This window comes from Cavia porcellus, unplaced genomic scaffold (assembly GCF_034190915.1).
Source record: "Cavia porcellus strain 051 isolate PalLab524CR breed Dunkin Hartley unplaced genomic scaffold, mCavPor4.1 scaffold_4, whole genome shotgun sequence".
In the NCBI taxonomy this organism is placed as follows: Eukaryota; Metazoa; Chordata; class Mammalia; order Rodentia; family Caviidae; genus Cavia; species Cavia porcellus.
The window spans coordinates 104,453,381-104,465,852 of NW_026947487.1; the positions used below are offsets into that span (position 1 = coordinate 104,453,381).

Genomic DNA, 12,472 nt, shown 5'->3' on the forward strand with positions numbered 1-12,472 from the left:
AGGTCATTTCTAAAGTTCCTGTGACGGTATAGAACAACTAGAGAACTTTTCTTAGCCTGCACCAAAGGTTGTATACAGTTCAGATAATTATAGATCTTGAGGTCCAGAAGGAAGTGCCCTAGTTAAACTGTAGCCAGAAAAATAACTATGCTGGAAATGTGGGCCTCTTCCAATACCGTAATAGGGAGACTTGGCCTCCTCTCTGACCTCCCTAGGTCTAAGGCTCTCTAATAGTGTCATATGACAAAGTAGGGTGTGTTGCTACTAGGAGGCTGTGTTGCTACAGGCAGGCTGAAATGTTTTGAAAATTATATTTAAAAGAAAGTACTTAATTGATCCAAATGGCTTTCTCTCATAGCGCTCAATACTTAAATCCAATTTGGAATGTTTCAAAATGGTTGTGCCAAGGATTACTATGATCAGTTTACATGGACTATCTCATTTAGTCCCCACAACACTAAGTAAATACAGATTCATAAATTAGATGCCTGGGTTCGAAACTGCCTTGCTGGGCTGGGTATGTAGTTTAATGATAGAACCTTTGCCTACCATAACAAGCATGAGCCCTTGGGTTTAATTCCCAGCACCAAAAAACAAAACAAAAACTTGGCCTGCTTTATTTTACTAGCTGTATAATGCTGGGCAAGTTATTTAACCTGTATGTCTTGCTTTCCCCACCTACAAATGGAAATACTATTAGCAAAAAATGACAGTTATGTTCACACCAGGCCTACAAATGTCTTACTGCTGACATGCTCTTGAATTATCAGATGGTAGAAGCCACTCAATGGGACAGTCATGCAAGCACCATCAGAAGATCAAGCAGGCAGGAACACACACACCTACATACATAGTTTGTGGCACATAGTGTTTTTCTACCTAACTATAGTAATATGCTTTTGAATATTTTCACTACTTAACTGGTGGCAAGCTAATTTAGGAGTAATAACTATGATTGGGGCTGAATTATGCAATTTTGGACACCATTCCTGAGCAAAGAAAAGAATTGGGGGTAAAAGGTCAGCACACTTACAGGTCCTTGTGGTTGATTTTGCTGGTATCTTAAGTATACAGGTAAACTTTCTATCAATAGCAGATGACACTTTCGATAGCTCCCACCGTCTGCCCTGAGCTTACTATATTAAGGGCACTGTTTGCATTCCATTTCAAGTGCTCCCACACAGCATTTTTACCCCCACACCACCCAACAGCCACAACCTGAGGCTGGTAGGAAGGAGGCGCAAACACCAAAAGGAAAAGCTAGTAGTTTATATAGATAGATATATAGATATATAGATATTGATATATATTGTGTTTACATAGTCCACAAGTTAAATGCAGGTATCCATAAGAAGAGCATTAACAATAAAAATACAATCTGTGTGTAGCCAAGTACAGAGACTTAAAATGGTAAAACAGCAAAAAGGATCTCACAAAAGTACAAATATACAGTACAAATTGATTTATTTAAAACAGTTACAAAAAAGCACAACAAAATAGAGATTATCCTTAGAATTATTAATGCTTTGTTAAAGATCAGGTAGGATTAGAGGGTAAGAAACGGTATTGGGTGGGGGGAGCACCTGACTAGTTCTAAGGCTTTAGATACAATGCAGTTGATTACATATTAATTCAGCCATTACATACCGGGGATAGTAGTTGGGGATCAGTAATTTATCTACAGGGAACTCCTACACAAATCAGATCCAACCAGACCTCCCCAGTGCCATCCTTCTCTAATTTTTAGGACCCTAAAGCCACCTGGATGACAAAATTCCCATCCTTTCTCCACCCCATTCCCTACCCATATATTCTTCCCTCCCCTAAGGTGCTGTGCAAGCTGAGAGCAGTTTGCTCTCTGCAGCTGGAACTTATACTGTTTGGGCTACAGGGATCCTGTGTGACTTAGCAAGTTTGTAGGGGACAGTCTTATTTTAATACTTCAAGACAGCCATGAGTACAGTCTCTTCCCCAACACAATCCAGATTCCCTTCCATGTATGTATGAAGCAAGTATGAGGGATCAATCATGCCTTCAGCAGGACCAGAAGCTCACTAACCCTCACAGTTCACCACTACGTGCAAACTCCTTATCCAGGGGGTGGGTGTAAAACCAGTCATAAGTGTTCTCTCTCTCTGAAAAACCTAAGTCCCCATGACAGTCATAAAGACAGGTAAGATGCTTGCAAGTTTGACAATGGGTAAAGGCACATGGGTTGCTACCACACACTGCAGACAGGAACCCAATATGGGGCCATCTTCACTGCTGGGCATTTGCAGTGGAATGGCTTTGGGATCAGACTTTGAGTTTGCAATCTGCTAAGGGAAGATCTAGGCTTAACAGAACTAATAAACTTTTAGTGTGAAAAGTGCATTTTTTAACCACTGTTCCTGCTGGGGAGGCTCAGCAGGGCAAACCATACTTCCTCTGCTCCTTCTGCCCCAGGCACTGTGCATAGTCTGCAAGTAAGGAGAGAATGCAGCCAACTCTAGCATCAAGGGCCAGTGTCGTCTGAGGCCCAGACCAGGCTTCTGGTCCAGTGATGGATCCTAGAGTTGAGAGCAACTGACAACTGCAAAGACACCGAGGCTTATTTTATTATTGCATAATGTGGGAGACCTTTCCTACCTCAGGGAAGCTGGAGGGTGGGTAAAGGCTTTGCAGCAAAGGGCTAATACGTTCCTGATCAATATCTAACCTAGCAGGGCTCATGTCTTCAACTGTAGTGTACACTTTTTTTTTCTTTTTCTTTTTTTTTTTTTGGTACTGGGAACTGAACTCAGGACCTTGTGCTTGCCAGGCAGGCACTTATGCCACTGAACTATATTCCCAGCTCCTGTAGTGTACACTTTTTCCCATATGGAAAATACTCTAGCTTCAGTGTGGTTTAACAAAGTTAGCCCAAGGAAGTCAAGACATCTCCCTAAAACTTGGCCTCTGTTCTATTTACTTGGCTTCTAAGACTAAGGCCTAATCTCCCATGGCCAATTCAGTTAATCCAGTTATCTTTACTCCAATGGACCTAAGCCCTTTCCCAGTCATTCCATGTCTACTTTCAGCTTCAATGTGATCAGTCAACTCTACCATGTGCCTGCTTATTGCAGGTTTAAATATTACCATACTGTGCTTCCCCTAAATTGCCTGTGATGCCCATTGGAAAAAAATACTAAACCCTACTAGAGGGGCTACATTAGCCAAACTTCAAATCCTCTCCCAACCCTAGAATCCATGTAAACAGAGCTACATGAATCTTGCTGGGATGCTGGCACAGGCCCTAATGGGGTTTCCCCTTACTTGGTTCTTAAAACAGAATACAAGATACCACAAAAGAATACAACAGAACACACCCTCTCATAGGAACTGCTTATTTCTTTCTTAAGACAGGCAGAGCTTGGAGCCAGAGAGCTCCTGATACCAATGAAGCCATATCCCTTTGGATTCATCAGACCACCAGCAGCATTTCATACCATCCCTACTCGACATGACTGTGCTATACAGTAACACTGGCAAAACACAGATAAGAATAAATGCCTGAATTTAATTTACATGGCCAAAAATATAGAAGGACAGGGAGCTACAGAAGGCAGCAGGCAGGACAGTGAGCAAAAAGCAGCCGTGGCAAAGCAGCGCAGAGGAAAGGCCATGGTGTTATGACCAACTAGACCAGGAGTATAGAATGGTCAGTCCAGATCTGCTGGGACCCTCCTCATGGGGACAGCACTATGCTCTCAACTCCCAGCTCTCTTTCCTAAGTATAAGAATCTTGACAGGAACAGTGATCTAAATCTTAGGATCTTTTGAAACATTCTTTTGGTTTCCCTTCTTCCAAATTCATACAGGCATTTCTGTACAGTTCTAGAATTTAATAGTCCTTTCTATCACCCCTAAGCTCTGAGAATGTCCTACCACTAGGACTTGGACTGGTTAGGGACTGACCAGCCTATGTCCACTGTCCATTCTCAAAAAGCTGACAACTTCCCATATAAATGCTCACTCTCCAAAAACTACTCTCGTGTTTCTTGCAAGCTTAGGTAACTCCTATAAGGAAAAAATTCATAACATCAGTTTACTTACTTTTCATGGCTGGAGGAAAACAGTGAACCAAAGGAAAGCCAAGGGCAATGACAGCTCTGACCAATTTAGAGGACAGAGCTTCTTTTCCTGGGGACCAGTAACACTACCTCTGCAGCTCAGCAAAATCAAGTAACATGCTACATAACATGGCACAATATGAGGGGGGCTGCTGGTATTGTTTCACCAGCAAAAAACAGATGAGGAACCAGGGCAGCAGTGTCAGGGCTGAACTTACCAAGGTCTCCCACAATTTCTCTTTCCAGGACTCAATGGTTGTTATCAGACTGGGAAGTCATAATTTGTGTGAGTGGAGGGTAATTTGACTTAAACTACTTGGCTTATAACTAATTAAATACAGATTTGTCCTATGAAGAAGCTTGGTTGGTGTCATGGTGGATACTTCTTGAATGTCTGCTGTGTCACCATATTCCGCTGATGAGCCCTCTGATGAAGGATGCTTGTGAGAAACCCATGCATATGACAATCTCTAGGTTGCTCATGAAATAACTAGAGATGAGGTCTTTGCCCATCTGAGAATCCTCGAAACTCAACCTCACAGGGCCTTAAGTAAGCCAGAGAAAGCAGCATTCAGAGAGAATGGGGAATAGAAAAGGGAAAGGACATGATCTTAAATTCAGTACAAGGTTGGTATTTGGTCTGACATAAACCAGAGACTGAAGAACTTGTGGTCAGGTCAGGAGCCTCCTTTGGATGACTCTACAAAGCTCACTGACCAGGTAACTGCTCTCAAGGAATGAAACAGTGGTGTGTAGGGCTTGTAGCAAACAAGCCAGTTTCAGTCACACTGTTCCCCCAGGAGAACAACCTTTAGCACCTGAACACTAAGAATGACTCCATTCTCAGAACTTCCCCTCCCCCCAGGAGGTAGGTAAGATTATTTATCCCCATTTGGCAGCTGGGGAGGAAGTGAAAGCGAGGTCATAAGACTTGCCTACAGTCTTCAACAGGGCAGAACTGAGACCTCAGAGATTCAGAACTCCTGATGACAGGCCAGGCCTCGGCCAGTCCCATCAATAAAAGGAAATACCAGGATCATACCTGGGAGAAATCTAACCAGAGAGTTGGGTGGACAATACCCTGAGTTGCCTTCAAGAGTCTAAAGACCCCCCTCCCCCAATCAAACAAACAAGACCACTCACCCACCTGATAACTGGTGGGGGAGCCTAAATCCCAATACCCAGTAGAATCCCACAGTTGAAGCTGATGCTAAAAGTTGTGGAAAGTTATGACAAAGGGTAGCACATGCAACTAAGACTGAAAATACTCTGTGCAGAGATAATCATGAAATGAAATGTACTTCAGGTATTAAAATGTTACTAAGACTATCCTAGATCCTTAGAGCTGGCGGTGGGAAAGGATGGCTTGGAGAAAACTGAATGTTAGGAGAAGCAGTGAAATAACACAAAATGGGGAGCTTTGAAAATACCAGAATGGAACTTGCCTAGCCAGGTGCATCTGCCCTGGGAGGGCATGGTTCCCTTCTTGTTTCTCCCCCAAGGTATGTGGCAAAAGAGGAGGGGCCACAACTTAAGAATTCTTAAAAACAGATTTTAGCTGATAGGAAAACCAGAGACCGCTACATACCAGAAATTGGAGGTCTTGGCCAGAGTGGACAAAGCCACTTTTGCAAAAGAGGAAAGGCAGGGCAGCTACACAAGGCCCAGCTCAAGACGCCATGCAGATGCTAGAGTGGCAGAAAGGTGGGGGCAGTGCAGGCACTTAGGCACAACATAGACAGACAACAGAGGGGTACAGGTGCCTGGGGAAAAGGTCCACTGATTCTTTCCAAAGTCACCATTACCAACTAGAGACAAGAAAATCTCAAAGCAGGCCTGGCATACTGAGTAGGAGGAGCTTTGTTAGGTCAGCTACCTTCCCAGAAGCCCCACCTAGAGCCCAGTCATCTGGCTGTGAGGTTTTTCTCCCAAAGTCCCCTGACTGGGTCTCTGGCAAAGCAGAACTCCACTCTGAACTCTGGAAGGGCTTCTTCCTCTCCTGGCCTCCAAACTGCTAGAAGCCTCATAGGAGGAATGGTGAGGAGAGATGGGAAAAGGTTGAAGCCAAGGATCAAGCGAGCTCTGCAGATGAGGGTGCTCTTCTCCCACACACCCAGCCATAGATATCTGTAACAAATACCACCCTTTAAAGTGCACATCTCTCACAAGAAGGTTCTGGGTGGGAACCCTCTTTTTTCTACTATGGGGCCTCCTGCCCTTCCACCACAAAAAAGGAAAAAAAAAAAAAAAACTTCAGTTTTACTGCTACTATAAGCTGTGGATCATTTTTGGCTCTTTCTTTGCTCCCTCTCTCTGCCACCTGCCCCAAAAGCCTATATGTCCCTTGCAGGAGCTAGGGATAGGGAGGAAAGAGCAGGGAGGCCCTGATTTTGGAATGTTTCTTTTCCTGTGTGCACCCCCTCCCTTTCTTGCCCCAGGCCCGCTGCACCCTATCACAGCACCCCCTGGGGCTGTGCTTAAAGGATGCCAACGGGTAATGAGCAACAGATCCTGCCTTGGGAGGCTGCCTTCATGCCTCCCTTTTCCTCCTAAATCTCACTGCCAAAAGAGCCATTCCCTGCTCGGCGTGTGCAAATCCTCTGCCTGCTCACGGTGAGGCTCACCTCTGGGGTAAAAGCCCCAGTCTGGTCTGGGAAAGAGGTTCATTTTCCCGCATTTGAACGCCCTTCGATGGACAGCTTTACCTCTTGTGGAATGAAAGAGGGACGGAGCAGCGCAGCCCGTGCCTCCTCCCCTTGCACACTGTATCTTTGGAAGTTTGGGGCTGGCCAGCAGGCCTGAGCACCAGGCTCAGACTGGGAGGGCTCTACCACATGGGGGCCCTCTCCTGTGGGCTGGCTCTTCCCCTCACTGTCACATAGGTCTCTAGGTCCCACGACCATCCTCTCAGGCCTTTCTCGGGAAGGACCCAGCTGGCTTGGGGGAGCACAGCTGGCCTGAGAAACTGAGTTACTGTTCAAGCTCTGTAAACTGATAGAGATGCAGACATCTCCCACCTGTAGTCGATGGCAGGGCAGAGAGAAGAGTTGTGCAGTCCGCCCAGGGCTGCAGGAGGACCAACCCTGGCCATATACAAAGAAGGGGTGCTCAGGGGGCACCTCAATGCTCACTTTGCTCTGCTGCTCACCAACCACAAAATGCAGCATAACAAATCCAGGCCATTGGCTCTCCTGAATGTCCACAACTGTGCTAGAGTCAATCTTCAGCCCCCCACTCACTTCGGCACTGCGCACAAAATCCTGGGTCTGGAGGTCCTCTACCCGCTTCAGCTCCCCTGTAGCCAGCTGGATGATGGCCCCTTTCATGAAATGGGAGGGCAAGTGGGAGGAGGTAATAGGGGGCGGTGTTGGCTCCTTGTCTGGGAAGGTGGCTCTGGGCTGCACATCCAGACTTGATGCCACCAGGATCTCCGAGCCCACAGGTAGCAGGCCTGAGTCAGTTCCAGTGGGCACCAGGTTGCCATTGGCTACAACCATTGCTTTGGGTAAAGGTCTGTGTTTCACTGGTTCCTGATGGGACTGAGAGTAGAACCCACGGGCCTGATTTTTCTCTGCCACCTCTGCAGGGTTCCTGGCTGACCCTCGTCCCTCACCCTGATGGTCAGGAGTATGATGGGACAGGTTGAGGGGGCTGGATTCATCTTTCCTCTGAGCTGCCACCACATGATAGTCCTGAGAAGCTAAAGCACCAACTACCCGCTGGACCTCAAGGTCGGTGTCTGGGGTCCCTCGGTGTGCCGGTGCTGTCACCTCCACCCGTGAAGTCTGAGAACCTGAAAGCAACTGTCCATCCACCACACATTCTACCACTGGCACCAGTCCTTGACCTTCACCCTTGCCGCTGGGGGAGTCAAGGGCTTCACCTTCCCGCCTTACTAGGTTTCGCTCTCGTTGTCTCTGTCCTCCATTGGCAGCAGCTGCTTCCAGAGCAGACTGGCCCTCCTGAGGGGTAAGAACTGGGCTGGCACCTGCTGGAGGGTCTTCATGCAAGGTGTATCCAGCAGGTAGCCTGGACATTTGATAATAAATGGGCATCCGGCCTGGAGCAAGGTCCAGTGGCTGAGTACTTGAGTGATGTGGCAACTGCCCAGGTGGGGACGTAGCAGGGGGGGCTTTGTTAAATGAATGTGCTGGAGATGAAGGCTGGGGGGGAGGAGTGGCTTCTTCTGCCAGGAGTGAGGCGTATGGCACAAAGTGTGGAAGGTGAGAGGTGGTGAGATTAGTGGAAGGAGAAAGGAGGGGACTTGGCAGGAAATTGGGTGGCACAGCATAGGGAAGGCTATAAGGAGACCCAATAAATTGCAATGAAGTGGATGGGAGCTGAGCGTAGTGGATTGGGGGATAGTGGATTCCTGGATGTTGAATCAGTGAAGACGCTACATTAAATGTAGGGGGCAAGGGGCTCATGTTCACCACAGATGGGAGGCCAGTTGGTGAGAAGGTGGCAGGTGGCACAGCCACCTTATAGAGCATGCCATACTGGTCTACCGTCAGACCAGTGATGGCCTCAGATCCATCACCCCCCAGGCTGACTCTGGCTCCAGCCTGGCTTTGCCCGGCCACCACAACCCCTCGGGACCATTCAGAGGCATCACTGGAGGACGTGTGGTTTGTGGAGCAGCTGGTAGTTCGCCCCATATCCTCGCTGGTCACAGGGAGGTCTCGTTTCTTTGGTGGAAGGCATTCCTGACTCCTCTCATGAACAGGTTTCATATTGCTTAGTGGTGTTCCTGGAGCCTGGAAGGGGCTGGCGTGCTCCTTGGGACATCAGAAGGGGCTTCTCTGTGGCTTCCCTGCACCCCTTTCTGCTGTTGGCTGGGGCGCCCACATCTGCTAGGGAACAAATCAGAGGCAAAGAAAAGTAACCTACAGAAACACACACACACACACACACACACTCACAAAACAAGAACAGTGCCCACGGAGGAAGATGTAATAAAGGTGACTGGTGGAAAAAGGAAGTATGGGAGAAGGGCAGACGGGGAGGCTATCTCCCTGCTCACCAGCCTAGGACCAGCCTAAGAGAAGCCATCAGGAAAACCACAAAGCACAGAGAGCTATAAGAATGAGTATCAATAATACATAAATAACTTGAGGGCTCCACAACCTCAGAGATCAACAGCTTCAAGATTAATCATGCCTTTCATAAAGACCTTGATTCCTTTGCTTCTAAGGGGGCTTTGGACACATGATCTTTGCTTATTACTTTTTCCTAAATTTCTCCTTTTGCTACCAAAAAGTAATGTGCCATCTTCTTCCCCTGAATGTATGATCTAATCCTTGTTTCCTTTCCCCAGCCTAATTTGGGTTATGATCTCACCCACTCCTATCCCTCCCACCTCAAGACTGACTAAACTCCCATACTCCTTTGCCTCTTATCACTAGTACCTAAGTAAATCCTGAGATTTGTGGGTTGTTTGTTTTTAAATCTTGGTCTCTAAACACAGTTTCAAATATAGTACCTGTTTTGCCCCAAGAAACTGCATTCCAAAGTGGGCCCTCTGGGAAGAGTGATACAATAGCTAGCTCTACAGTTTGTTTCTCTTCCTCCCCAAAGAGCAACAAAATTCTTCTGACCTCACATAAACTGCCTGTTCTCTAGTCTGGCAAGACTTCTTTTCTTCTCATTAACCACCTTCAATTTATCTTTTTCATTCCCTTTTTCTTCCATTTGCCAATGAATCCTTTTTCATTGCAAAGTCTCCTCAAACACATAAAATTCTTCTTTCATTCTTCCAAATATGCCTGTTTGCTTCTGTCTTAGATCTATGAGTCATAAAAAAATTCTGTGTTCCCTTTCTTTTACTGTCACCTTTCACAATTACTTTTGTCCACTGTCAAAAAGAATCTTCTTGGTCTGAATATCTCAATGAATATGAACTTTGCACCTTTGTTTTCCAACTACTCCAGTTCTTTGGATCTGAAAAAGAGATTCCTATAATGCACTATATTCAGTTTTTCCATTGCTGCATCCCAGATATTTTTCTGCAACAAAGTATCCAACCTGTATTACCTGAACTGCTGGTACTTCCAAGCAGCTGTGGTAAGCGTGCTCCCGGCTGATCTGGGAGTCTAGAAGAAAAAAGGATAGAGTAAGCAGAAGGTTGACCTCTGACCTTCCCAGGGTCACTATGGGGAATTATAATTATAAAGCCATAAGAAAACCTTAAAAATACACAAGCCCCATCCTATTCTCTAGAGGCAACAGTATATTAAATTAGAGTACCTAGGCAGTTAGAGTAAATTAAGCTCTAATTTACATGAAGACACCTCTGAAAAAATTCTTCTATGCAACAGATTTTATCATTTTTCCTCAACATCATCTTCCTCATTCTCTATCCTATTTCCTATTGAAAGGTAAAATTTCCCAAAGGTAAAAATTTATGTACCACTTTAATTTTTGGTAAATACAGAAATAAAAATGACTTAATACTGCTCCATGTGAACAATAGGAAGCAGGGAATTTCATTCTTATTCAGGGCCAATGATTAGAGATGTGGAGGCATTTGAAAGGTGGCACTAGAGGAAAAAGAACAATTATTTATATTTCTGGGGCAGAAAAAGAGGTCAAGGGGGGGTCATCAAAAGGAGTTTATTAACATCTTTCAGGGGGAAAAGTGTGTGTGTATGTAAAAAATTCTGACAACTTTACATCAACTGAATTGAGTGTGACAGAAAGTGAAAACACCACTTTGGTTCTACATAGCTAACGATGGGGAAACAAAACTACCACTATACTATCAATATCTGGATCCACACGTGCCAGAAACATTAAACACTAAAGAAGGGGTCCTTTACCTGTGAACAGAGAAAAAAACCATAGGGACAAGTACTAGAAACTACCGACTGTCATGTTCCAGTTCTACAGAACACTGCAAGCCTGCATCCAGACCGAAGTCCACATTTATTGTCGGCTTGGCATGGCGCCGGGATATACAAAAGGGGGAAAGATAGGCAAACAAGGGCAAATGACAAGTTACTAACCCCACAAACTGCAGAGTAAGCATAAGTCATGCATCTCTTCTTTATGCATGCATCTCTAATAGTTTCAATAATTGAAAGCATTTAGTTTTTCTCCATTGTCAACAGAAACTGGGGTCACTTCTTCATCCCAAAATGATCCTTGCTTTCTGTAACTAAAATAACCGGAGAAAACCTACCTGTGGTTCACTGAGGGGCCACTAAACACAACAGAAAGCCAAGGGACTTGCTGAGAATTTCTAAAGGAGAAACATAGTGTGTGACCTCAACTGGGCTAACGGGCTGCGGGGACCATTCCACAAAGCCGTCAACAAACCTAGAAGAAAACTCCTCAAGAAGCTTGAGTCAGAGTTTAGAGAGTGAACCCTGCGGTAGACCTAATTCTCACAGGGTGAGAAGTGCACCCGATAGAAAGGGAGAACCGTGGGAAAGAGTAGACGTTATGGTTTCCCGTGATCCTGAAATCCTTGATTCAACGAGAGTCGGCCCCAAAAAGAGAAATTCAGCGTCCAGAGAGTGAGGGTCAGCCTTCAAGCACCCGGACGGAGGCCAGGCCCCGCAGGCGATGCTTCCTTGTTTGGGGGCCCCTTTCCCGCTCCGAGGAATAGGACACTCGGGCCCGCAGAGACACAGGCTCGGGGTCACCAGGGTCTAACGTCGCCTTCCAGGAGAGAGAGAGCCTAGCGTAGAATATCTAGGCGCGGCCTCTTTCGCTCCCTTTCTGCAGCTTTCGGGCCCCGGCCCGTGGGGCTTTTGGGTACACTTCCCCCGAAGCTCTGAATCTAGGCCTATTTGGCCTCTTAGACTGGTCTGGCGGCCACCACTCCTAACAACACTCACCGGCCCATCTCACAGCGCTCCCTGGGCTCCTCCCGATCGTCCTGGAGCCACAGCAACCGCCATCCCCGGCCCTGGAGCCGCCCCACACCCAGCGCCCCCCTCCAGGCCGGGCGCCCGGAGATGGCGTCAGCACATCCCGCCCCTGGCGCTGAGAGATTGCGTCACAAATAGGGCCGGAAAGCGACGCCAAGAACTACCCTTCCGCCCTTTGGTTCCAGCGCCCCCTCTGGTGCGAAAATGAACTCTCCCTGAAATAGGTCGAGTGAATAGGGCGTAACCTAGCTGCTCAACTTAACTTTACATTGACACCTCCGTCCTCCACTCCAGTAAATTTTAGCGTGTTCCAAGCATAGTAGTGGTATGTAGTCATCAGCGACGCTACCTTAGCAGGACTTCCGGTCCTGATTTGGGAAGCCGGCTGTAAGGAACCTCTGGGAATCCGGAGTTGCCCAAGGCCCAGGAGAGTTAAGAGATGTTTCCTGGGGCTAGGGTTGTGATAATAGCTCTATACAAGCTGAGAAATAAACCAGGCATGGTGGC

General features: G+C 46.6%; 1 protein-coding gene across 5 annotated transcripts in view; it reads right to left on the reverse strand.

The window, feature by feature from the left end:
• Positions 1-12,065, reverse strand: part of Atxn1l (ataxin 1 like) — a 26,994-nt gene extending 14,929 nt beyond the window's left edge. The window contains exons 1-4 of one of the 5 annotated variants that reach the window (XM_063247604.1): positions 11,933-12,043; positions 10,125-10,183; positions 9,689-10,046; positions 1,255-8,941 (exon numbers count right to left, since the gene is read on the reverse strand). In XM_063247604.1, coding sequence (XP_063103674.1) covers positions 6,755-8,824 — 2,070 coding nt within the window. In that variant the 5' untranslated portion in view covers positions 8,825-8,941; positions 9,689-10,046; positions 10,125-10,183; positions 11,933-12,043 and the 3' untranslated portion in view covers positions 1,255-6,754. Of the gene's footprint in view, positions 1-1,254; positions 8,945-9,688; positions 10,047-10,124; positions 10,184-11,932 lie in introns of those variants that run through there. The other 4 variants (XM_063247603.1, XM_005004618.4, XM_005004619.4 and 1 more) reach the window with 4 other exon arrangements.
• Positions 12,066-12,472: the final 407 nt, after the last annotated feature.